The 27,560-nt window shown below is 38.6% G+C and overlaps 3 protein-coding genes across 3 annotated transcripts in view; all 3 read right to left on the bottom strand.

Annotated features, from left to right (window-relative positions):
• Positions 1 to 260: 260 nt before the first annotated feature.
• Positions 261 to 5,656, bottom strand: LOC307140738 (membrane-spanning 4-domains subfamily A member 4A-like). The gene is made up of 7 exons (XM_079840427.1): positions 5,507 to 5,656; positions 5,260 to 5,417; positions 5,065 to 5,181; positions 2,925 to 2,978; positions 2,617 to 2,766; positions 1,017 to 1,139; positions 261 to 910 (listed from the first exon to the last, which is right to left on the bottom strand). Exons 1-7 carry the CDS (start codon positions 5,640 to 5,642, stop codon positions 872 to 874), a joined length of 777 nt encoding a protein of 258 aa, XP_079696553.1. The 5' UTR covers positions 5,643 to 5,656; the 3' UTR covers positions 261 to 871.
• Positions 5,657 to 12,687: 7,031 nt separating this feature from the next.
• Positions 12,688 to 20,488, bottom strand: cd68 (CD68 molecule). Its single transcript, XM_079803243.1, has 6 exons — positions 20,090 to 20,488; positions 18,489 to 18,847; positions 18,208 to 18,327; positions 17,616 to 17,685; positions 14,535 to 14,705; positions 12,688 to 13,554 (listed from the first exon to the last, which is right to left on the bottom strand). Exons 1-6 carry the CDS (start codon positions 20,133 to 20,135, stop codon positions 13,415 to 13,417), a joined length of 906 nt encoding a protein of 301 aa, XP_079659369.1. The 5' UTR covers positions 20,136 to 20,488; the 3' UTR covers positions 12,688 to 13,414.
• Positions 20,489 to 21,750: 1,262 nt separating this feature from the next.
• The window catches only part of LOC307118486 (NACHT domain- and WD repeat-containing protein 1), a gene marked incomplete at its 5' end in the record, with an annotated part of 42,842 nt that continues 37,032 nt past the window's right edge, over positions 21,751 to 27,560 (bottom strand). Inside the window, 4 exons of the mRNA XM_079804113.1 lie at positions 21,751 to 22,631; positions 22,856 to 22,980; positions 25,262 to 25,356; positions 25,525 to 25,731. Coding sequence (XP_079660239.1) covers positions 22,378 to 22,631; positions 22,856 to 22,980; positions 25,262 to 25,356; positions 25,525 to 25,731 — 681 coding nt within the window. The 3' untranslated portion in view covers positions 21,751 to 22,377. The remainder of the gene's footprint in view (positions 22,632 to 22,855; positions 22,981 to 25,261; positions 25,357 to 25,524; positions 25,732 to 27,560) is intronic.

Below are 27,560 nucleotides of genomic sequence, written 5' to 3'. Positions count from 1 at the left end.
AGCACTAAATCATATGGTGAGAATTTTTGCCAGTACATTTAAGCAGTGGTGGTGATTAAGGCGACTGGGACAGTTTTTGAATTTCCACCTTGTGTAAGGTTTCTTGCCATAAATTAAAACCATCAGCCCAACACGGCACATTTCTGTAATACTGATGATGTTACCTATCCATTTAAACAGGAAGGTATTGAAAGCATATTTCTTCTTACACAAGTTAGTTAGTTACTTTGATGTGATTTCATATGCAAGATTTCCTTTTTCTGTCCATCATTATTAAGAGTCTGTGTTTATTTCTCTTTAAACTTTATTTCACACTGTTTATAAATTCATACAGTGACTGAGACAAAAGAAGGCTTGAAGGCTTTTTGGTAACATTTGGATAAAAGGTTGGGTGCCCCCATTCCCAATACATTTTTTGACAAACAAACACATTTAACCTGCACAAACCTTTGATGGAAACATGAATATTACTGCAACAAAATGTAACTATGATAACTATTAACTATGATGTTTCTATTTTCAGAACTAGGTTATGTTTTAGCATATTCCAGCTAGTTTATGCACATTTGTTAACATGAAGACTGTATTAAGATACACAAAGCTACACAGAAAAACAACTTGATATTTTGTGTTGTAAGGCTGTATAAGATTTCATTCAAACACATTTGTGTTCATTGAATTAAAAGACAAAGGTTAACATCATATTTGGGTTGTTATCATGCTCTTAAAATATTTTACATATAGAGATGTTATAGTGATGTGGTTTATAATGGTATATTGTCTTAATGTATCTAATAATGTGTCCAAAAAATATGTTTTATTAGTATCATTAGATAAAATGACATCTTTTTAAATGCACGCACTCTCACTTTCATTGTGGAGCTGTGGGTGTCGTCATGACGATGACGGGCTGAAAAAGACAAACAGTTTACAGTCAAGAACTCTGCATCATATTTCCCATCATTCACACTGCTCGCCAGCATCGACGGGTTTAAGAAAATAAGAGCTTTGCTTACCACGTGAGATCTGGGAGTGCAGCAGGGAATCACCTTGCAACAGTATGCGGCTAAAGTGACCGAGAGAACTATCTGAGTCACTGCCGTCAGGTGATCTAATGAGTTTATATGACCAAATCCAATCTGTGAGTAAAGAGAGGAAACAATATATAAACAACAACATTTAATGGCAAATATTTCATCATCATGTAATAGTTCTCAATCCCCTGAGCCCTAGGACTCCTAAAAGTGTGAAATTGCCTCCTCTCATCAGTTAAAGAATGATAACTAATAACTTTACAAGATTTATGAACATGGTTAATATTAAGTAATTTAGAAACTGTGTCAGTAGTCTATGAACGTTTTTGCTTTCCCGCATGTTAGTATACAAAGCGTTATTTTCAAAAGTGACAATAATAGCATTAAAATGTTCTCTTTAAAGGAACACTCCCCTAGAGTTAAACAGTTGAGTTTTACCGTTTTTGAATCCATTCAGCCGATCTCCGGGTCTGGCGGGAGCACTTTTAGCATAGCTTAGCATAGATCATTGAATCTGATTAGACCGTTAGCAGCTCGCTCAAAAATGACCAACGAGTTTCGATATTTTTCCTATTTAACCCTTAACTGTCACCCCTCTTTTTGAGAATACACATGAAAATGCACTATCCAAACTTAAAGGGCTGTAATTCAAGAATGCTTTGGAATATAGACCTATGTTTGGTCTTGTTTTAAAGAATAATATGAAAGTATGAAAAAGTTATGGAAGTTTAAATTTACTGTAAATGAAAATATATGAATATATTTTAATTTTATATACAATATATATTTTACAAAAAACATTTTACTCTAAAATTACTATAAAATCAAAGCCATATGTCTAGCCAAGCTGTGTTCCAAATTTGAAGTTGATATCACAAAAATTTAAGTCCCCATGAGATTTTGTTTAGGCGCTATACCAAAAATAGCCACCGGGTGTCAACCACATTCCATTGATTGTTATTTTGATGCAGTTTCCTGTAAATTTCTGTCCAAATATTACTTCCATCACAAAACAGTCACCAAATATGGAACCTTGAGACTCAGATCTTTCCGACGATATGTGTTTTGGCAAGATTAGAAAAAATTTTGATAATAAAGTAGTTAAAATACATTTTATAATACGAAACATGACGCCCACTAGGGGAGGAGCCCGTTAGAAGAATTTAGAGTACTGTTTCCATGGTAACGCAACGTCTGATTTCTATACGGTTTTCACAGGATGAATTTTGAGTTTGTAAGCTTTCAGCTGATATCTAATTTATGATAATTACTAAAATATATGATACGGGGGAAAAAAGCTATCAAAAAAAGACGGTGACAGTTAAGGGGTTAAAAATTGACTCTACTGTAGTTACATCGTGTACTAAGGCCGACGGAAAAGGAAAAGTTGTGATTTTCTAGGCCGATATGGCTAGGAACTATACTCTCATTCCTGCGTAATACCGCCAGACCCGTCTAATCAGATTCAATAGATTCGAAAAAAGGTAAAACTCAACTGTTTAACTCTAGGGGAGTTGGAAAATGAGCCTATTTTTTTTTTTTTTTAAAAAGTGGAGTATTCCTTTAAAACGGTTTAGCTTACCTCTAAAAGTTGACATGAGGTGGTTTCATTTCTCTTGGCATAGTGGTAATGCCAGCAGGCAGTATGCCCTCTCATTTCATATGATGTGAAGATAATACACAAAGCATATGCCACACATGTGACTACCTGCATTCCCAAACATGCCTTGAGCTGTTAGGAAATAAAACGATACACTCAGAAATACGTATTTCCTTCGGGGCACTCAGAATTTAATTGGCCAGATTCTACATAAAGTGCATAACTTGCATACATGACACTTTTTTAAAATGAAATTTCCTTGTTTTTGCTGTGTGTCCAAATAGTCTTACTGTCGGTAGGTGGAGGTTCTGCGCTGCTATCGCCACACTGCCAGCAATTATGCCCTGTTTAGAGGAAACATAGTGTTACATCAGGGACGGGCAACTTCTGTCCTGCAGACTTTAGCTCCGCCTCCTACCCTAATCAAACACACCTGAACAAGCTAATCAATTGCTGTATCCAAAATCACGTACTTCCCAAAGACAAAAGTAGCATGTCTGAATTAACAGCACTCATAAAAAAGTGCCCGGATGACCTACTACTCCCGGCGAGATTCTGAAGTGTGCATAGAGTGGTGCAGGTATGACATCACTTTGTTGGTCAAAACGCGTAGCGAGTTAGCATTTTAGCACTTCCATTTCCCTCGTCCCGAAGTCAATGGGTTTTTTGAATGGGGTTTTAGTTATAAGGTCTGTGGTGAACACAAGCTCAAGGCACTTTCACGTTTTATTTTACGAGATAAAATACATCTGTATTTCTCCACTTGTAATTTGAAGCTGTTAGGTGTCTTGAAAACAAGCGGCTAAATGGGGCTAGAGGCTGTCGGGGAAATTAAACCTCATCACGCCGAAAAAGTAAGCTCAGTCCACTTTTACAGCCTTATTATGCTTATAATTGTGCTCTTATACTATCACTCAGTGGTGTAGTCTACGTGATACGCAGGTATACGCCGTATACCCACTAGGAAAGGCCAAGGATTTCCGTATACCCACTTAAAAAAGCGTGTGGATACGTAACAACATCGTTTTGTGACAGAACTTTCATTCATAAATTCACCCCGTCTGTGTCGCGGACTGTGGTTGCGATTGCGAATCACTAACGTTTTTGGACTAAATAGCATTGCTGTATCCGGGTAAGATTTAGATATTCCCGCAACAACAACGTTTACATTCTGCCACCTACTGGGGGTTTAGTTAATTTTTTTCTTTCCAACATTTCTTATTTGTATATTCAAAAATATTTAAAACAATCTCATATCATTTTCAGTGTAAATGATTTAATTTAATTGGTAACCCTACAGTGTCTTATTCTAATTTAATTTATAAATCAAATTTAAGAATATAAAATGAAAGTTGAAGCATAGCCTATATTTAATAAGATTATGGGAAAATGCCCTTCGTAAAAGGTAAAAATATCAAAGATATGCAGATTTAAATATCTCTAAGCTGATTGAACACTGGTGAGAATATTGCAGAATAGAATAAATTATATTTACAACACCGTAAATTCAGAATATATATTTATATTCCAAATTATTATGGATTATTAATTTGCCTCTTCCCTGACATCTTTGAAATAGAGAAATGCAAGAATTAAATGCCAAATTGAATTTCTGTTCATTAAATTGCATCAATTCACTGATATTCAATTTGGCCAACTGAAAAATTTAGATGTGATCAGTCACTAGAAAATTTTCAATTGGAGACCTGAATTTTTTAATATAGCACTTTACTATATAGCGCGTCACTCCCGGATATGGGAAAAGAGGCGGGATGTGGGCGGAGCTGAGATGACGTGATGACTAACAGACAGCAGACCACCTTTCACTCAGTGGCCACGCTCTTAATTATGCAGAACTTTAAGGCTTTATATAATATAAACAAATGAGTTATAAAAAAATTCACCCACCTCAGAGTTTTCATGAAGGGCAAAATTAGCCGTATAGACCAAAAACACAATTTGTACCAGGCTGTAAACATGTTTTATTCTGCTGTAAAGTTGGGCATTTTAACATGGGGCTCAATGAGATTCTGCTCCCTTCTGGAGCCATAAAGATAATTTAATAACTCTTATTAATTGTGAAGCCTAAATGCAGCAGCATTCATTATTTTTTTGTAATTTGATTCAAAGGTAATATAATACAAAGTACAGTGTTATATAAAAAAAAATGAAAATATAAAATGCTAAAATTAATCTGTCACGTGATAGGCCTACACGTCGGAGCTCCCACAAAATTATTTCAGAGTTTCCAAGTTGTAATTACGAGTTCTGCGATGACATGAACGCTTTTCACAAGTCGGAATCTCTAAATTGCGGTGATTTCGTCAAGGCGTGAACCCACCACACTTACAATGGCTTATGAACAGGCTTATAATATGTAAAAAAATTAAAGAATAAATTACAGTTAAAACATATACAGTGGACACTCACAACAAGGGACAACGCTAGCATGATGTTGGTTGCAATCTGTCCAAATCCACCAGGCAATGTAATATAAAATAAAAATCTGCAATTAATGAAGAAGACGGCCAGCGCGATCTCCGTCACCTGCGGAAGAGAAATACAACTCTTCAGTAGACATGTTTCAGAATACATTGTATTCTACTTTGACGCGAACTTGTGTACCCCTAAAATCTTGGGTTCTGCCTCCAGGAATTTGTATTTTTGACGAGGGTTCCTCTGGAAAGAAACTTCCAGTAACGTCCCCGCGTCGCCTGAATCGCTCGCGCTCTGGGCTGCAGCCATCGCCGGGGCAACTTCCGAAACCTCGGCCTCGGGTTCGCCTGTTGAATAGCGTCAGAAGTCTTGGGTCCGGGTTCGGTGGTTACAAATAACAATCTTTAATATACACATTATTTATTAGATAACTTACTCATCATTTTCTGCGGCTGGTCTTTAATGCGTCCAAAACAATCTCTATTATATCGCGGCCACAATCCCTGAAAAAGGCTCCGTTGTGGGATTTTCGGAATGTTTTCCCCCTTCTCCCATCTGGAGCAAGAGTTCATGTAGGCGACTATGGCAAGCCGCTTTAACATATAAAGGATTTTTGTATTAAGATATCCAAAAACCACTAGAACAGTGTTTGTTGACTTAGGCCTATACATTGATACATTATCCCAAACGTTTCCAAGAATGACTTGACTTGTGACCCAATGACCCGAGACTTGACTTGAACTGTATGACTCGAGAATGACTTAATTCAATGATTTGTTATATAAATCATCGCAACATAAATTGATGTAGAAAATTTAAGCTACGGAATCAACGACACCAGTGATCAGAGTCTGCACGATTGCGTGAAGCTGCACTTGCACAGAAAAAAAAAAAAACATACTGCTAAATAGAGGGTGGAAGAAAATCTCCCAACATCGTTTCTTTTGGCTATAAACACTTCGAAATTGACCATATTTGCTGTATGCATAATAACTGGCAAGGGACACCTACTGGCGTTTTTAATTTCATAATTAAAAGTATAATTTATTATTTTTCCCCCCTTTTCATTTTTTCTATATTCAAAATGCAACATGTAAATTAATCTCATAACATTATTTATGCAGTTGTAATTGCAGTGTAAATGCTTTCACCGTACGTATAAAGGTTAACTAAACCCTAAACCAACTTTTTTTAGTTAATGATCTGTAATACTGGGGCTTTATTAATGCTGTTCATTGATTCGAGTAAATGTTTTGACATTTGAGTATAAAGTGTTTTAATTCTATAAAATATTGTGTAAAACCGCCAAAGTGCTGCCCTCTTAAGGTTGAACGGTGGCTACTGCAGTTGAATTTTCCTATTGGACGTTGTGGTACATCGTGACGTAGGATGGTACTTCCAACGGCTCACTATCCGCGCCCCTGGCACGAGCTCACCACGCCCTCAGAAATGTTTCCCCCAATCACACGATGAGAACGGCTTCACTCCAGTATGAACTGTCATATTACATGAAGTAGAAACATTATGAATGAAACTGACTTGACACTTGCTTTAACATTGTATTGAAGAAAATACGGTTAAATAATGCAGTTGTCAGTACACGTCAGGCTTTTCTTGCAATATTATTGCCGCTCGTCATGTGTACAGATAAGTTTCATACATGAGACGCGCTTTCAAACCCTGACACGCAAGCGGTTGCCACGGACGCAGATAGATTAGGTCAGTTCTCTTGCTCTGCTGTTTGACTAGCATCGTCGGCATGGGGAGTTAACGCAGTTTGAACAGCGACTCGCATTGAAAAGGCTCCGGGTTTGTGTCTGCAGACAATCCACCCTCCTCCACTTCAGGTGAAGGTAGGAGAATGACCGCTCTGTTGCAAAGCTGGCGTCACTCCAGTCATTCTCCATCTTTGCGACTCGCGAGTCTGACAGCTGTCAATCAATCCGTCACTGCGGGTCTCAGGTGCACACCCTCCGCTCAGCTCCGCCCTCGGGTCGTCCCCTCTGTGTCCGCCGGGCTCTGCCCACTTTTCCAGCATTTTTTGAAAATTGCCAGTGGGTGGAGTTAAGCTCTGAGCAGGGGTTTAGTTACCCTTTAACATTACAATTTAGAATCTATAATAAATTATGATTCTTATCAATATTACGGTATACATGTATAATTAAGAAAGTCCATCATTTCTGAGGGAAAAATATACAAGGTTGAAGCCAATATAAACTCTATTTGTTTCTGTTTGGTATTGTGACTTGACCCTTCGCAGGACTTGACTTGACTTGCTTGGTTTGTGTGCACTGTGAGTTGAGACTTGAACACGTGTGACTTGCCCCCACCTCTTCATATAACAACTTAAAATGTTATCTTAAAGGTCCCATGGCATGGCATTTTTCTATTATTTTATAGTGTTTTCTGAGGTGTACTTATATTGTTAGTATGATTTTTACATCATAAAATGTCATAATTTAGAAATAAAAGGCATTTTTTCAATACTGCTGTTTGCCCTGTGGCTGAATGCCCTGCTTCAAGAGGCGTGTCTGCTGTGAGACTTCAGTAAAAACGCCCACTGTTGTGATTGGCTGACATCTTTGCATTTTAAATGAGCGGAGGGGGCGTGGTTTAACGAGGCACGAGCAGGCACGAGTCTGCCAGAGAGACGGATGGACCTGTGTTCACTTCTCATCAGTTCTCTCAGCATGTCTCAGTTCAGGGTGAACTGTTGTAGTTACTAGCATATACTTCAGGTTATTAGTTTATTTATTTCTAGTCGGAGGGGCTGTCACTCATGTCAGAAAGTTAGTAACTTTAGTAAATTATGGATCAGCGCTGACTCGAGACGCGAACCGTTTAGAACGATTCAGTCCAATTTGGTGAACTGGTTCGGTTCACTAAAAAGAACCGATTCAAAAGAATGATTCGTTCGCGAACCGGACATCACGGAGACAAAGATTGCTAACAAAGTTATTTACAGTAACTACTGAGTTATGAGAGCGCTGTCTGTCAGCGCGAGTTTATTGTGTTTGTATCTGAGAGTTCTGAATAAACACGAGTCACACCGAGTCCTCTTCATCATTATTCTACCAACCAGGGCCGGCGTTTGCTATAGGCGAGCTAGGCGGTTGCCTAGGGCGACAAATGTGTTGGGGGCGCGCGCAGGCGCCCTCTAGTGGCGCCCTTTAACTTACTTCCCATTAAGCATAGAATTAAAACAAGCGAAATAAAACATACTGTTTATTAAACATGATCATCCTTGGGCGCCCCCTCAGCCGCACGTTTAATTACTTAACCTGATTATTAGATTGAATTGATAGTGAGTATTGTCGAGCACAGGCGTTCAGGCGTTAGGAAGTGCAAGTGCTCATCACTGGCGCGTTCTTCAAAAATGTGGTCTAAACCCTCGAGTGCACAGGGACGGAAAAAGAGAAAGGCACACGATCAAAAGAAAGCCCAGTATAGAGGTAAGTCTTCTCATCTCAGCCATAAAGCTGTCAAACGAAATAAATTTACTTCATATTATCGATATTATCAACTAATATTGGACGGCATTGGACGTTTTATTGCTGTCACTAAGCTATCACTAGCTAGCTAGTTATCTACATATTACTAAGCATTTCACTGACAATAAGGAAATCCAGACGAGCCAAATTTTAATGCTGCGTCAATTTTGAAGGTGAATAGAAATGCCAGAAACAACTGTTCATCTTTTATTATTTAAGAAAGGGATAGAGCTACAAGAACTTATATATTTTAATTTTTGTAGTGGTAAGTACAGTGTATCCATAATAGCACTTTTGTTTGTAGAGGGTATAGTTAATCCAGTTTATGGGTCATAATTTGTGTATCATTTAAGTCATAATTAGCTTTTTAAGTCTTGGAGTAACTATAGGAGCATTTTTGTTTATATAGTTTTTATAAATACTTAACCCATTTGTGCCCAATTGTTTTCTGAATGGCATGTTCTGCATTTATTTTCCCCAGGTTTTTGTATTTTTTCTTGAAAATCGTATTTGAATCTGTGGCAACTATAGTTGCCGGTGGGCAAATATGTTGTATGCACCCCTTCAATGTCAAATATGTATAAGAGGAGAACATTTAGCATCTAACTCAAAATAACTGCTTTCAACAGATCAATCTTTATTCATAATCAAATTTATTATGTTTGACTAAGTATACTAAAAACTATAGATCTGTTGTAAGATTTATTTTGTTTGGATGATTCTAGAGACCTTCATGATTACGTTGATATATATATGTCAACTAAAAATACTTATTAGGAACATGAAAATATCCTTTCTTTGGGAGGGTTTGCCTTCGTTGTGCTCCCTGGAAGTAGGAGTAGGAAGTTGGCAGTCTCATGTGACAGGAAGTTAATACTTTTTTTTTTTCTTGAATCCTTTATTTGGTTGTATGCTTGTGTGTCATTAAGATATAAAACATGGATAATATCTAGAAAAATACTTACAGAAGGAAAATGACACCTATACACTGGCAACTATTTGCCGGTGGGTTTTAACAATTAAGGGGGGGCGCAAAACTCAATCTTGCCTAGGGCAACCAAAGAGCTAGAGCCGGCCCTGCTACCAACTTTGTAACACATGCAATGTACCATTACAGCGAGATGAACGAGTTAGTAAGTGTTGAGTATAGCATTATTTCTAGATATGTTCCAATCATATGAATAGCGTCAGTGACACGCATTGAGTAACGTTACACAGCGCAAACAAAGACACAACAGCAGTAATCGAATGTAATCCAGTTTATTGTGGGGAAAGCTGGCTAGCCCAGCCGGATACCCTCACGCTTACCCTCCTTCTGCTTAATCTCACGCCGCGTTTGGTGCCTCCGCTGTGGGCCAGATGCAGTACTGGGGGTCGGGGATGTTGGAGGCCGAGCTTCGGCGTGCGTGAAGTTTATCTCTAAAGATGTGACTGCTGATGTTAAACAGAAAAGACTGTATGCACATTTTAGAACAGATAGACGCGACAAGGACGTACAAAAACACTGACTCACAAGATAGAAAACACGAAAACACCGTTCTGTCGGGAGAGAGAGAAGCCGCTGCGTGTCCACAAATAATAAATAATAAGCTACACATAAGAAATCAATGATCACAGATCAGAAGGAACTGAAGAAAGACTTCTGTTTTCATTTGTACATCCAAACACTGAGAAACTGCCAGTGTTCACTCGTTCACAAGTAACGTTAATGATCTCGAGTGTTTGCATGGGTGTGCCAGATTCTCTGGGCGGGGGAAAGGGAGGAAACCGCTCCTGCTTGGACGTCAAACCAGGAGACTTCAGGATTGGCTCGTCTGGCCTGTCATTTTCTCAAAGGCAGAGAAAGACAGCCAGAACTCGGGTTTACACCGATCAACATTTCTATCCACTTGGGGACAATATTCAGGCTAGGGGAACTCATATTAATGTTGAAATACCTCATAAAATGAAAATTTCATGCCATGGGACCTTTAAAATGTTATCTGATCTAATCAAAACAATATCCAAGACAAACTAAATTATTTTGTCAATAAAATACAATTAACTTTTTCATATAAAATAATGGCATTTTTTTTTTAGTTTGACAACACAAACACCACAAAACTCAGCTATACAGCATATAGTTCAAAACATAATAATAATGAATAATTTCTGAACATTGACTCTCAGTCATTATTCATCCTTTTTCTCGTGGTTTCTCAATATAATTCATAAAAGTATAGAATATAATAGCGTAGTTCTAATAGGGGCTCATTGTAACGCAGTGTTACAACACACCCCACCTGCACAACTGGGATTTAGCCCCGGCTCGTGTCTTCTGCTGGTTAGATCCGCATTAATTAACTATATCAACTCTAATAACAGATATAAGATTACAATAATATCAGATTTCTCTAATTTTACATAAACACAAAAAAACAGAGATGAAAAATTAAAGTAAGAGATTTACTTTTGCTAAGGTTAAATATTCAGTAATATCTTCAAAGATTTTTTAATTTTGATGCAATATTTTCTCGCTATAGTGTTGATACGGTAACTAGTAAATACACTAAGTTTCGTCAGGCTGGCATGTGTGGAAAGTTTTAAACCATGTGTTACAACTAAACCTGCGTTACTTTGTGGCCCGCTCTCCCCTAATACAGCCTTTTCTCCGTCATACAATATGTTGTGTTAAGTATAATGAAATGCTAGATACTATTGAAATAAGTTAGCCTGGATGCCAGCCGAATTTAGCCCCGCCCACAACATTTGAGTTCGGGAAGTTCGGTCTGGACTTGATCCGTTGTGGAGCAACTATGCCAGAACAGAAGCTGTTCGGACCAATCAAATAGTCAGGGCGGGCTTTAGACGATGACAGACAGATGATAAACAGTAATGTAAGCATCCATGTCCCCAAAGAGTGCTTGGGTTAAATTTATTCTTCGGAAAAAATGGCGTTTGGGGGGGTAAAATATGTGTTTTTTTGGCAGGGTTGCCTGGGTTCCTGGGTCTGAATATATCACATAATTGGGGTCGCTTCAACCCGCGGACATGGAAAAACAGCAACACTGTTTGCAGTTGAGTTCTATTAACGTTATGCGTCGCTCCGTTGCTCTGATTGGTTGTTGGTCTATCCAATTGAGGTCTTTCCTGGTTCGGTTGAAACACGCCCCATAATCACAGCCCAACAGAGCGATGTCAGACTCATATTCTGACTAGAATTGAGTATGACAACATCAGGCTAGAAATAAGTACTAGTATGTAATAAAGAAGAACTAGTATCTAATGAACAAGTACATAAACAATAAATAATAGCACTAGTAGTAAATGAATAAGTACTAGTACCTAATGGAATAGATACTAGTATCTGAAAAATAAGTACTAGTAGCATAAAAATAGATACGAGTACATTTTAAGGATTAAATGTTAAAACGGCTTGCCATAGGTCTTTTGAACAAAACAGATGGAAAGACTGAACTTGAAACCAGAGGCGTATTTTACAGTGTGTGTCTCTCAACGTTATAAAAGAAGGTTTCCTAAGAACAGGAAAAATAGTTTTGCATGAGATGTCAACAAAGGCTACTGAGCTGCACAGACATAACAATATACAAATTAAAATGTATTGAAAGAGAAAGACAACTTTAAGACGAGGCAGGAAAGACTAGTCTGTTTTCAAATGTCTTGGCAATTCCCAGGGTAAAGATGCTCTCGAGCGCCTCCTCGATTGCACGCAGTTTAAAAACGGCACAAAAAAATCTTTGAAATGTAAGAAAACCAATAATGTTTAACCTTATCGAATGAATAAAGGCATACAAAGGTTTTAAAAATAGTTGACTCCCTCAAGAAGAACTTACTGGAAAAAAAATTACCTAATTTAGAGGATGATTTTAGCTATGTTGCTTTAAAAAAAACTGTTCTAAAAACATGATCTTGCATCTGCGCAGCCACGGAACACATTGCCAAAAATAATGCTTGTGTTTTGCCCTCTTCCTCTTCCATTTCTACACCACAGAATTAGCAGTCAAGTGAACAAAAATCTTCAGTTTGTTTTTTTGCACTAATATACAAAAGGTAATCCACATAAAATGTAGTATGAAAACTCACGTATTGCAATGCAGGACGAGAAAGTCAAATCAGGACCAACGTTAAACATGCATTACAAGTTTTCTATTTAATGCTACGTATAAAAAAAGTAACCATTTTTGGGGACACATTTTTTTTTATTATTCATATCCAAAATTACACATAATTCCCATTATTCAGTGCATAAATGCAGCTTGAGTTAAATGATCTGACCACAATACAATATAGTAAAGCCCTTTAGTTTGCAAAATAACAAGCACAACAGAAAGAAAACCAGGATGCAGAAAAATCCTTTCTCTTATTAATTACAACACAGTGTAGCCCTATATATTCCAACATAAACGTAAGCAACTGAATTCCCTTTTATGCAGCCTTTAGGTTTAAAAACAAATTTGGACATATTTATCAGATTAATATTGTCTTATCAGCCAGAAAATACAATGCATGTGACAAGCAGTGAAAGGCACCTATAGAAAAAAAAAACACTTACACAAGATGGAGCAAGAGTAGATTTTGCTTCTCTTCTGTAATGTCAGTATTAGGTTAGGTTCTTTAAAAAAAAAGGCGATTAGTTTATGAAGGTCGGCTAACTAAGGCATTTGTTTGTACGGTTGCAGCTTGTGTTAGGATGTGGCATACGATCTCTGTATAGTAAACATTATTTGGACAGATCCTGAGCCATCCATTTTCATCGGTACATAAGTAACATTCACTTCAGACATGCATAACAGCACTGCATTTCCCTTAAACCGGAATCGCTGGTGTTCTCATTAATCAGGCCTTATAGGCCTCTATAGTGACTGGTATCCATTACTTCTTCGTTTCCTGCTGATAAGATAAGCAATGACTACAATGACGATGAGAATGATGAGGATTATGCCCACGGCGATGGGAACGCGGTAGTCCGGTCTATCAGCCTTGCATAGATCAGCTGTTGTACAAACACAAACAGAGCACGGTGAACTTGTATCTCATTGTAAGAAACGAAAACAGAGTCAATTTCCTGGATTTACAGGCAAAAATGAAAGGCTGGAACACACTGCACGACTTTTCAAAACAGATTTTTAAAACACTGGGTATCATAAACGTGCCAACTTTCTAAATGGTTTGAGAAAAACTGGGCATCATACACTAAACAACAAACAATACCAAACATGTTTGATTCTCGGACTGGACAGAATTATAGTCTGAATCAAAAAAAACGAAGTGACCATATTATACAACACGCAAATCTTTTACGACTCATCCAGACTGAAAATCTCAGCAAAAATCTGGCCAAAAGTTGTGTAGTGTCTCCCAGTCTTAAAATAGCAATAATTCAGTTGATACAAATGCACATAATGCTTAAACAGGCGGCCAAAATTGCACACACAACTATACATTTACAGTTGTACTACAGATAATATTTTAATTTGCATGACTAACAAGAGCTAACAAGAGTTGTTGTGTCAAATGATAAAATATGTTCTTTAGCCTATAACATTAGTACTTTTTCTTAGCACTGGTTGTTTAGAGTCATCTGGCTGGTCTAACCAGCTGCTTTGCATCGCCACATTTGCAACAATCTTTGTAAACAAGCTGTGCGAAGTATGTAGGGCATAAGGGTGAGCGTGATTTCACCAAGTGCAACATCTTTTGTTGATCCTGGAACAACATTCCAATCAACCAATCAGATTTAAGTTTATGTCAAGTTTTGGCTTACAGCCAGGGTTGGGTGCTTCTACATCAGTGTTATTTCCCTGTAGGACTAGGTATTTGACACTAAATATGTTGGTACTTGGTCAAATCACAGTGACCAGGACTATACAGCGCATAAAAAAGGCAAAGAGTATAGTCCAAATAGCTACATAACATCCTTCACTTCAAGGACGGGTGCTTTAAGATGTTGAAGTGTCATTACTCTATACTTACTTGTACCGAATTCGTCCTTTTTGATGTTGAAGGCCTGAAGTCTGTAATTGGTCAGATCTAGACTCACGCCGTTGCCCATGTTCACGGTCTCAGCACTGCAGGAGTAAGAGCGACCCGGAGCCGCGGCAAACAGCTCAAGAGACTCGTTCTTCCCACCGTAATCTTTTGACCCTTTGTTGACAAAAATAAAACTAATTTAAACAAATATAATTGTAATTATAGTCAAAATTCTTCCACTACCACTCATGTTTGAAATGGCGAAAATGTATTCACATGGACATCGAAACAAAGGGTACATCTACACGACAACGATGTACTAAAAACTGAAAATATTATGCAATCCTTTGCATTTTTCGCGTACAGACGAACACATGGATCAGTGAAAATGACTATAAACGCTGTATTATTCATGCCAGGCCAGTAGTTGGCGATGTCACTTTGTAAAGAAACACTACGTGCCTATAGACTGAACACGTTATACGCATGTTTTTTTTGTAGTCTACACAGAGATAACAATGGTGTCATTTTCAAAAACGTTCACTTTGAATCCCGTTTTCAAAAGCTTGCGTTTTCAGCTCCCCAAAACACTGTTGTCTTGTAAATGAACGACCGTGCAACTGTTTTCAATTGAAAACGGTGTTGTGTAAACAACCCCTACATTTCTTTGAGGTCATGATGTTTTTTAATTCAAAATGAAATGCATTCATGCACATGGAGTTTTCACAGCGAGGGAAAGACAACATTTACTGTAATACTTCCTTATTCTTCCTTGTCAGCATGTGACATTAACTGTTGTCAAACTGGTTGACCTGCTTGGCCTGTCTTTGTTTTATTGAGGCTTGGCTATTTATAACACTTTAAAAAGATTTCGAAGCAAAAATTCTGTTAAAGGTATATTTAAGACCTTCTTTAAGACCAATTAAGGAATATCTAAGGAATAAATTGAAGGGAACAACACATCAATATGTTCTCTATGTAAATGTCGCACAATGAGTTGTATCAGCAACACTTCAAAGTTTGAAAATACAATTTCCAACAGATCTCCATAACTTTTTAATTAATTTCACAAAAAAAATTGAATAGCTCTGCTCCCGAACACTAGAATATGGGAATAAATGTACTGTACCTTCTCATCACACTGCAAAAAAAAAAAAAATTGATGTTCTATTTCAGTAGTTTTGTCTTGTTTTGCAGTGCAAATGTCTAAAAAAATTCTTAAATCAAGATACATTTAATGAAGAACCAAAATGACACCAGATAAGAAATCTTGTGAAAGTGATTTTATTATTAAAACAAGAACAAATGTCTGCCTTAATTCAAATGCAAGAAATTGTCATACCCATTGACAGATATGTGTTCTTGTTTTAAGCATAACTCACTTAATTGTGTTCAGTTTCTCAGAAAACGAGACTTAATTTCTTCATTTTGCATCTCAAGTAAATAAATCTTGATTTAAGGATGTTTAGATGTTTGTACTGGAAAACAAAAAGCCTGAAGATATTCATTTTTATTATTATTATTATTTTGTAGTCCATGCAATTTAATTCAGGGCCCTATGAAATCAGTTTTTTTTTTTTTATATATAGTTTTAGTCCATTTTAATGGTTGAATTAAATTGTATTAGTCAAAAAGCATTAATTGAAAATCATGAAACTTATACAATTTAACAGCAATACAAGTTTAACAAAACAAAACAAAAACTTGGTAACACTTTATTTTAGTGTCCTTGTTACATATGTTACTTACCATAGTAATAACTATAAATTATGCAAAACATGCATCTAACCCTCAACCAAACCAAATCCTAGCCAAAGTACATGTAGTTAATCAGCATCACTCAGTACTTAAATATATAATTACACTGTAACACGGGCACCTTAAAATTAAGTGCAAAATTAAGGGGGGGGGGGGGGGTAAATGATAGAATAAAACATTTTGGGTGAACTTTCCCTTTAAGTGTACTGACTTTTGATCTTTTCATCCAAGACTTTCCGCTTTATACAGTAAATTCTATTTTTATGAATGCATTCTGCGATTAAGTGCACGTTTTCCGCATTTCGGACATCATAGGGCTCTAATTTAATGCCATGATATTGAATTTAAGACTTTTTGCTCCAATTAAAGACATCATTAAGACCTTAAAGCTACAGTATGTAACTTTTCCGTCCACTAGAGGTCGCCTGTTCAAAACAAAGGCGTAGTTTGATGACGCCACGTTTGAGCGCAGAATCTTGGGACATGTGGTCTTCACCTCACAGCCGGTGGAAAAGAATCGGGATAGGACTCGGACAGAAATCATGTTGATGGATGCGATTATTAACGTTACTGTAGTGAAGCAGAGCAGGGCCGAGTGTTGTGGAGCTGAGCAAGGCCGCTGGAGCGATTGAAGAGCGGGACTGTTATTATGGCATAGTCGCCGCCGGGACTTTTATTATGACACGGTTGCCGGCGCCACTTCCTCTTTTCCAGTCATGAGTGTGAGGTAACGCAGCTCTGTTTATCGTATTAGATATATCTGAGTGTGTTGAGAAGGAAGTTGACGTTCGCTCGGCGGCTGCTATGACACTTGTTCACACTGCAGTGAGAGTAAAGCGTTTCACTGAATAAAACCGGAGACCGAGGGTGACGCAGATATGACTCAATCGACAGGCGACTCCCTCAAACGCATAGCTCACACGTCCCGGCTCCTTGGTTAAAATAGAATATCCCAAATGTTTCCAACTATTTGTAAATCGTGAGAAATTGCTAAGTACTCAACTGAACAAAATATATAACACTGGCCTAGTGGTTTCTGGATATTTTACTGCAAAAATCCTACATAGTTCACCTTTAAATTGTAGAAGGTCAAACTAAGACCCGCGGAAACCCTGATATATATATATATATATATATAACTTATTAAAGTAAAAAAAGACCAATGCGTATATTTAACCTCTTTGTTTAGATGCCCAGTACAAAACCTGTTTAACTATACATGGAAGAGTTGAAAGTCCTGGGAATAAATTGCTGAGCATTGAGGAGATGTGTTATTATGGGTGTTTTACAAGGCAAATGGTGCTAGTCATATGGCAGGGAATTTACCTTTAGGTGTGAAAGCATAGGTCAAGTCATACTCCACAAACTCGACATAGACCATTTTTTTTGTATCATCCTGGAAAGTCCACAAAAAAAAAGAAAATTAGGATGTCAACCAAAAATACATAAACACAATAGAATAAGAACCATCATGTATTATAAAACCATCACATAATTTCAAACAACCCTGTAACAATCAATAAACCACCTGACCCTTAATGAGCAACAAACACTATCTTCATAACCGCAGCATCTGATAGGATGTGGGTCACCATATCATAATGTATATGCTGGGAACACCTGTGAGCTTATTGGTTCATGTGTTGCTGGAAGGCGGATCAGGTTTATATCAGGTAGAGCATAAATAACACAGTCTTTTATACTTCCTCCTAAAGTGCCTCAAAGTTCCCGTTTTTGGAGCACATACATGAATTATTTTTGCCAATAAAGCCTGAAACTAACTACAATGCTACAACAAGAATCTTCAAGATAAAAACGGTTAATGAAATCTTATGTTGCCACTTGCCACATCAATTCCTTCATACATGACAATATTGTTTAGAAAAGGCTATTTTTGAAAATCCATAAACAGACTTACATTTTTAAATTTTAGGGATAAGGAACCTTCTTTGAAACTCAGAGTGATAGTAGCTGTTTTGTCCTCACATTGTCCACTGGCAGTAGTTTTGCTTGGCTGGACAATGAACGTGCCATTAACCTAGAAAGACAGAAATGTTTCCGAATAATGGATAATATTATACGGAATATGGAAAAATGACATGGTATACAGTGTCAAAGATACAAGTGGTTTAGATATAATGAGCAGGAATCACACTTGGATGTATCGTAGATCTATCACTCCAACAGAAAGCATCTTACCTCACTGTTGTTCACACGGATCGCGATTGCCAAGTCAGCCAGAATACAGATGCCTGCTTTACCACTAACATTATACTTGCCCACTGTCAGGTTGGTGGGTGGCGTTGGTGTTGGTGGTAGAGTGGTAGCTGGGGCATGGGTTGTTGTGTTTGGGGCTATCGTTGTTGTGTTCGGGGCATGGGTTGTTGTGTTTGGGGCATGGGTTGTTGTGTTCGGGGCATGGGTTGTTGTGTTCGGGGCATGGGTTGTTGTGTTCGGGGCATGGGTTGTTGTTTTCGGGGCATGGGTTGTTGTGTTCGGGGCCGGGTTTGGTGTCGGACTTAGCTTAAAATCTGAGCTATATTCACCTGAGGTGAGAGCTGAGGAAAAAAATGCAGACAAAGAATGTGAGAAAATCTGACAAAAGAATTCAGTGACATCCTCAATTAGAAAAACGATTCAAAATGTTAAAATAATAACAATTACCTGTATAAAACAATATTTAGCTAGGTTTTTGTGAGGAAGCAAGAAAAATTCACACTACACAGAGAGCCTCCATCTGTTTTGCACATGGTGTTTACATGCATACATTCACTTCCTCCCAAGTGCGCTCGCGCTGTCACAAGTACACACACGTCAAAATTTCCCAACAGGGAAATGTGATAATTCACTTCAGCCAATTTCACGTGATGTGTGATCCTTAGATTAGCCGCATGAAAGTGCTGACAAAATACCCGACAATCTCTTCGCTTTAGGGAAAGTTCAGTTTACCAGTAGACAAAAATGTACACTTGGGTACACTCTCAGAAAAAAAAATATACAAAAGCTGGGATAGTTGGGGGGAATTCAAGTTGATTGGGTCACTTTTTGCCATTGAGATGACTGGGGAAAAAGTGTCCCAATCAACCTGTATTCACCCTACCCTTTAAAAAGGTTCTATAGGCCTACCATTTAGGTCCTAATATGTACACTTTTGGTACCAATATGTACTTTTAAGGTACTAATATGCACTCAAAAGGTGTACCTTTTTGAAAGGGTAACGTTACCGCCCCAGTAACCGTTTTTGTACCTTTTTTTCTAAGAGTGTAACTTACACTTGTGAACTTTAAAATATGAATTGAAGAAAACCACATTATCCCAATTTCAAGCAAAAAACATTCAGGCTATTAATATTTCCAGCTCTTTACTCTTTATAATGCTCTGAACATTTGACTCGGGAGACTATTTAACCTTCAGCGTTGTATTCAAGTCAGGCATGGAAATCGAAACTACTTCAGTTTCCGAAAAGTGTCAAACAATAAATCTTTTCGCTGTCATTTTTGCTTAAGAATCGTTTTCATGAATAAATAAACGAATCACAAAAGTTAAATATTAATTAAATTATGCTAAAGGTTGCAGTTGTAGCAGGCGGTGTTGCAGCACAGTCACTTCCTTATTGTTGAAATCAGTCGGTTTTATATTGGTTTGCACTTTTTTTTTTTGGACATAATGTTAGTATTTCAAGTTCTATACAGTGCAGTGCCTAATATTTCAGAACATCACACAGTATTTAATTAATGGTGGAAACATGATTCAACATTTCCTTTTCAAAGCGAGAAATAAAGTAAAATCGTGTACTTTACCTGTTGCAGCAATGAAAAGGGCGATCAATAATAATCCGTGTTTCATTTTTGCGCCTTTATTTCGATGTACCTTACACAAACACTGTCTGGATCGTCAGCTGTAACGCAGCTCAAGTAAGTTAACTGGTGTCGAAAGCCTGTCGCACAGCGCACTTATTATTCGTCTGAAACGAAACCACTGATAAGGTGAAGGAAGTTCAACCTTACCACACTCGCTTTGAGTGTTTGTCCAATCACAGTAACTTAAGTGAGACAAGCGTGCTAGAAACTCAACACAGTGACCGTGTTAGCTTGCTTTGGACTGGAGAAAACGAAAATTATAAGACGATATGGGACTGCTTTTAGGATGGCAACAGATGTTCGTTGAGGATCTTATTTGATTTCATACTTCTAGTATGTGGCAACCGAGCAGTTCTTAGCCTAGTTGCTTGCCTACAAAATCTCGGTATTTTTTTCCTCATTAAACGTTTTACACATAAAGAAATGTCCTTGTGAAAAATATAATTAAAACCACATACATTCCCATGACATAAATTTAAATAAAAACGGTTTCATGCTGCTTTCACGTGCTAATATGGACCCTTTTCACAGATTGATGACGCGTTTTAACGGTCATCAACGTGTATTTCCATAAATAAAAAAGTATATTTATAACACTATACTTGTATTATACAAGTATGTACTTGTATTATAACCTTTGCAGGGACGTAAAATGGACAACTTTCTCTTTTCTGACTGCCGCAATCTCTCTCTATTTTTGAAAACATTGTGGAGTTGCTATTTGAGCATGGCAACACAAAAAATATATATATATTTAATGTAGTCTCTCATTCATCGCTGCATAAGTTTACCCTACTATGACAACTTCCGCTGAAACCCATAAATGTGAAAAGGGTCTATTATCGTGAGTTTCCGAGTTAAAAATTGGACATGAATGCCCAAGTCGTATTTACCACAGGGAAGTTCGGGGCTAATTTTTATACCCAATTCCCGAGTTAGGCGAGCCATAAACTTTAAATATGGCAAAGGGGAGAACGATTACTGCTATCTTTTTAACAGCTACGTAGCCTTGTCTTGTAATTAGTATGTAATTTGTCTTGTACATTTACATATATGCAAATACTTATATGTTTATAATTTAAAGCGTAATGTACAGCGAAAATAGCCTGTACTTTTTGCCTACTCTTTTATGAGTACTGTGAATTCGGACATACTTCTTTTGTCACATACTGTTCTTCACTTAGCAGGGAAGTATGTGATTTGGGACGCAGCCATGTTCTTTCCAACAACAAAGCACTGGAATGCGATGAGCTCGTAATCACGACTTCTGAAGTGGGAAGTAGGGACATTTTCAATAGCACATGAAGGCAGCATTTTCACATGTTTTGCATCAAGGGGGCCGCCATGTTGAGATCGCATCTTTATCTCAGTGACCCACCTTTTATTTGGTCAGTTTCGTTTCGCAGAGTCAATAAATCCTGTTTTACTGCATTTCTACAGCGGCATTAATAACTGAAAACTTATTTGTGGTGTTCAGCGTCATAAAACAGGAGCCATATCAGCAAGTGCAAACTAAACAAAATGGGTCCTGATCTCACATCTGATTCCTACTTGCCAATAAATAAAGACAGAAAGCTCAATCAATAATTCCAAAGCATATTAAAAAAATGGCATCAGTTCATTTTATTTGCTTTGATAACAGAAATAGCTATAGTTGTTAAAACTTTCTTACAGACTGAGTTAAGCAGGAAGTGTTTTTGCTCATCATTCATGTGACACAAATGCAGGAAGTGAAAATTTGACTCATGCTCACCATGCATGACAGCTGCAGAAGGAGAGTCTGTTTAAGCATGTCTTACTATGCACTTGAAACCGGACCGTCAAAGTATGCATACATGCGATTTACATCTTGTTCTGTTCATTTAATATACATACATCTGAAGTCTAGGGAAATACTCTGAAATAATGTAATGTGAGAAGAGGCTTGTTGAGATTTGTGTTATCGTAACCTCTGGATCTCATGACTCTTAAGGGTAAGGCGGGGAAGTTCTGGTAAACTCATAGTATGTGGAAAAACAAGCACTGGAAATGCTGATCGGAATACGTTGCATTTCTCATGAAGACAGAAGTCACATGTCTACCACACTGTGCTTTTTCCCCCAATGTACAAGTAACATTTCTTCTTGAATCCTTAAGATCAATACAAAGTGAATGCCAGAGATCATAAAGCCCTATATTTCCATTCAGAGCTTGGTAAAGAGCAAATATATTACACAGTACTGGTCCAATCAGTTCTTGTATGTTTCTTCATCATCTTCACTACTGCTGGATTCCCCAAACAGGTCTTTCCCATAAGCAGTGCCGGATTTTGTGTGTGCATTTTGCTGGCTGACCGTCATGGTGATCAGAGTAGACATGTCACTAAAGCCCAGAAGCAGTGTGCCGTTGTCGGGTCCAAGTAGAGAGATGCTCTGGATCTTAGAGTCAGGTGTGAAGACAGACAACAAGGTCCCATTGTCCAGGTCCCACATGCTCACTGCATCTGTTGAACAAATCATTGAAAGGATTGAAATATGCATCCCGTATACACAAGGCATTCCTGCAAATGTTGGCATTTTTTCTAGCATCTCAATCAAACTTAAACAGAAAAAATCCTACCTCTTACCACCATACTAGACTGCAAAAGTTTGAATATTTTTCTCGACCTACAGTAAACGGATAGCATCAAGAGCACCAAACAAATGGATGATCAAAGGTCTACTGTACCTGATAGCAAAACAGCCTTGGATTGTCCTTCAGTGATAAAGAGCGAGCTGAACCAGTTGAGATTTAAACTTCCATAACCAGAGATGGTTTTATGCTTCCTCCGGAACGGCTCCCATACCTTCAGCCTGAGTTTTTAGCAAAAAAGGTTATTTTTTATAAAGAATGCAGATGATGAATGCAACCAATAACCAATGCTCTTAATAGGATTTTTTATTTTAAGAGCTACATGTACACCGATCAGGCATAACATTATGACCACTGACAGGTGAAGTGAATAACACTGATTATCTCTTCATCACGGCACCTGTTAGTGGGTGGGATATATTAGGCAGCAAGTGAACATTTTGTCCTCAAAGTTGATGTGTTAGAAGCAGGAAAAATGGGCAAGCGTAAGGATTTGAGCGAGTTTGACAAGGGCCAAATTGTGATGGCTAGACGACTGGGTCAGAGCATCTCCAAAACTGCAGCTCTTGTGGGGTGTTCCCGGTCTGCAGTGGTCAGTGTCTATCAAAAGTGCTCCAAGGAAGGAACAGTGGTGAACCGGCGGGGGGAGTGAAGGCTGTCCTGTGTGGTCCGATCAAATTGCTCAAGAAGTTAAAGGCCCACTTAAGTGCCTTGAAATGCGCAGCATTATTCAATGTGTTGACGTAATTTCCCCTGAAACAGCTCAAGCTGTTAGCAGCTCCTCCCCTTTTTTAAAACAGCCAATAGCGTTTCGTTAATACCACAGTTTGACTAGAGCCTTTCCTTTTGGTAAAGCCACAGTTTCCTCCTAATCTCTAACTGTTTATCATCATAATCTCCTCCATTTTGCTTTGAAATACAGCCTTCTGCAGTCTGCAGCTTTAAATGTGTCTGATATGTTTTGTTGTCTGTGCCGACTCACGCATTTGATCCGCGCTGTGCTCTCGTGTCTCTAGTCTAACTTTAGACCAGAGCTGCTGGGTGTGTGTGTGTGTGTGTGTGTGTCCGCTGCGCATGAAACTAACGTGAAACAAGACTTCATTCACCTCAACTGAAAGCATATTTACACTGTCTGAATCGTTCCCTATCGCATGTATAGTGCGCTATGTGCCATTCACCATGTAGAAAATAGCAAATGTGTGAACAGCTGACCGATTTCAGATGCAGCTTCAGCGTCTATTTATAATGCAGGGGGCGGGACACTTCAGATTCTAGAGAGCATTTGATTGGACAGAAGAATTGATGAGAAGGTGCGCACAAACTATTCTCGTCACTCCACAAAGTTATTGTAGAACCACTGTAGTGAGATGGACTTTGTAACGACGTCTTTAGTGCCTTTTAAGGGTCTTGAGAGTGAACCGTGCATTGTGCCAATGGAGGCCTTTCAGAGCCATCAGATTTCAACTAAAATATCTTCATTTGTGTTCTGAAGATGAACGGAGGTCTGACGGGTGTCGAACGACATGAGGGGAAGTAATTAATGACAGAATTTTCATTTTTGGGTGAACTAACCCTTTAAGGCTAACATAATCATACTGTTACGACCCTGGTCTAGGTCAGGGAAGCAGCACCCCCTGACGTAACAATACTAAAAGCTAAAAAAACTTCAATTTTGATTTCAGTGGGCCTTTAATTCTGATTCTGATAGAAAGGTGTCAGAATACACAGTGCATCGCAGTTTTTTGCGCATGGGGCTACATAGCCACAGACCAGTCAGGGTGCCCATGCTGACCCCTGTCCACCGCCGAAAGCGCCAACAGTGGGCATGTGAGCATCAGAACTGGACCACGGAGCAATGGAAGAAGGCGGCCTGGTCTGATGAATTACATTTTCTTTTACATCACGTGGATGGCCGGGTGCGTGTGGTGCGTCGCTTACCCGCGGAGGCAGTGTGATGCTTTGGAAACCTTGGGTCCTGCCATCCAAGTGGATGTTACTTTGACATGTCCCACCTAAGCATTGTTGCAGACCATGTACACCCTCCTTTGGGGCACACGGTTTGAGAAGCACAACAAAAAGTTTGAGGTGTTGACTTGGCCTCCAAATTCCCCAGATCTTAATCCAATCGAGCATCTGTGGGATGTGCTGAACCAACAAGTCCAATTCAAGGAGGCCCCACCTTATAACTTACAGGATTAAAGGATCTGCTGCTAACATCTTGGTGCCAGATACCACAGCACACTTTCAGGGGTCTAGTGGAGTCCATGCCTTGACGGGTCAGGGCTGGTTTGGCAGCAAAAGGGGGACCAACACAATATTCATAATGTTATACCTGATCGGTGTATATAAAAACTGAAATACGTTATGTACACTAAACTAAAGTGAGCATAAGAAACTTTCAAAAACATAAAAAAAATCCAAACTTTTGACTGGTAGTGTATATTAAAAAAGCTATGATACAGATTACCAGGTTCTGAATATTGCGACTGGGGTGCCACATACCTGTTGAATCCTGAAATGCCGAAAACCACTCTGCAGGCATCGTCGCTTATAGCAATGCAACAAATTCCAGGTTCATTTTTCAATCTCTTCCGCACCTTTTCATATAAAAGTAATATTCAGCTTACAGGATATATAGAGAACTCATTAAATGAATACATTTTACTGTTGGACCTGGAGTTGGCAACATGCCCACTTTCTTTTCAATAAAGAAAACACAATTGAACAAATAAAAGTAAGACATATTATTAAACAGATTAGCATACCCTGCCCTGTTGTGTGTCCCAGAGGGTGAGGTATGGAGCATGCTGGGCTTCACTGTAGTTGGAGACCACCAGGTACCCTCCTGCGTGAGTGATTGCAGCAGTGCGGAGGCTCAAAAGGGACCAACGGTCCTCAAGGGTGTGCAAATGCTCCTCAGAAACCACACTGAAGACGTTGAGATGATGGGCAAAATATGAGCATATGACCACCTGAAGAGATACACAGAGTAAAGTGAGAGAAGAAGAGAGATTCAAAGAGGGAAAATCAATAAACAAAGTCGACACTGATTTTGCTATATTAACAGCTATATTAATACATTTTCATTATCATAGTGCATTACGTGCTACATATTTGTATTTAATTGAGCTGTATAGGCTCTTTTCTGTATTGTACACTTTTTTTCTCTCTTTCTCTTTTTCATTTTCTGCCTAATACCATTAGACAAAAGGGACTGCTGATGAAAATTTTCCTTTTGATTAACTTGGCTACATTCACATTTATTTGAATGTTTATTAATGTACATTATTCTATATTATTAAATGGATGGACAGAACGATAGATGGACGGATGGACAGAATGATATATGGATGAAAAGAACAATAGATAGACGGACAGAACGATAGATGGATGGACGGAGGACAGAATGATAGATAGATGGATGGACAGAAAGATCGATAGACAGAACAATAGATGGACGGATGGACAGAACGATAGATAGAATGATAGATAAATAGACGGATGGACAGAACGATAGATGGATGGACAGACGGACAAAGATAGATAGATGGATGGACAGAACGATAGATAGAATGATAGATAAATAGACGGACGGACAGAACGATAGATGGATGGACGGAAGACAGAATGACAGATAGACAGAACAATGGATGGACGGACAGAACGATAGATAAATAGATGGATGGAATGAATGATAGTTAGATGAACCGAGACAGAACAATAGATAAATAGATGGATGGATGGATGGAATGAATGATAGTTAGAAGAACAGACAGACTGAACGATAGATAAATAGACAGATGGACAGAACGATAGTTGGACTGACAGACAGAACGATAGATGGAAGAATGGACGTACAGAACGGTAGATAGACAGATGGATGGACAGAACGATAGATGGATGAATGGACGTACAGAACAATAGTTAGACGGGCGGACAGGACGATAGATGGACGAACGGATGGACAGAACGATAGATAGACAGACGGGCAGAACGATAGATGGGCGAATGGACGGACAGAACGATAGATAGACGGATGGACAGGGATGGATGGATAGATGGATGGACAGAGATGGAAAGACGGATAGATAGATAGATTGATGAACAGAGACGGACGGACAGATGGATAAATAGACGGATGGACAGAACGATAGATGGACAGAACAATAGATGGAAGAATGAACGTACAGAACGGTAGATAGACAGATGGATGGACAGAGCGATAGATAGACAGACGGATGGACAGAACGATAGATAGATAGACGGGAAGAACGATAGATGGGCGAATGGACGGACAGAACGATAGATAGACAGACGGGAAGAACGATAGATGGGCGAATAGACGGACAGAACGATAGATAGACAGATGAATGGACAGAGCGATAGATAGATAGACAGACGGATGGACAGAACGATAGATAGACAGACGGGAAGAACGATAGATGGGCGAATGGACGGACAGAACGATAGATAGACGGATGGATGGATGGATGGATGGATGGATGGATGGATGAACAGAGATGGATAAATAGACGGATGGACAGAAAAATAGATGGAAGAATGGACATACAGAACGGTAGATAGACAGATGGATGGACAGAGCGATAGATAGACAGACGGGAAGAATGATATATGGCCGAATGGACGGACAGAACGATAGATAGACGGATGGACAGGGATGGATGGATAGATAGATGGATGGACAGAGATGGAAAGACGGATAGATAGATAGATAGATTGATGAACAGAGATGGACGGACAGATGGATAAATGGATGGATGGACAGAACGATAGATGGACA

Source organism: Gobio gobio (genome assembly GCF_949357685.1).
Source record: "Gobio gobio genome assembly, chromosome: 2".
Taxonomy (NCBI): Eukaryota; Metazoa; Chordata; class Actinopteri; order Cypriniformes; family Gobionidae; genus Gobio; species Gobio gobio.
Note: the sequence above shows the minus strand (reverse complement) of the source record. Positions and strands in the feature narration are given on the sequence as shown.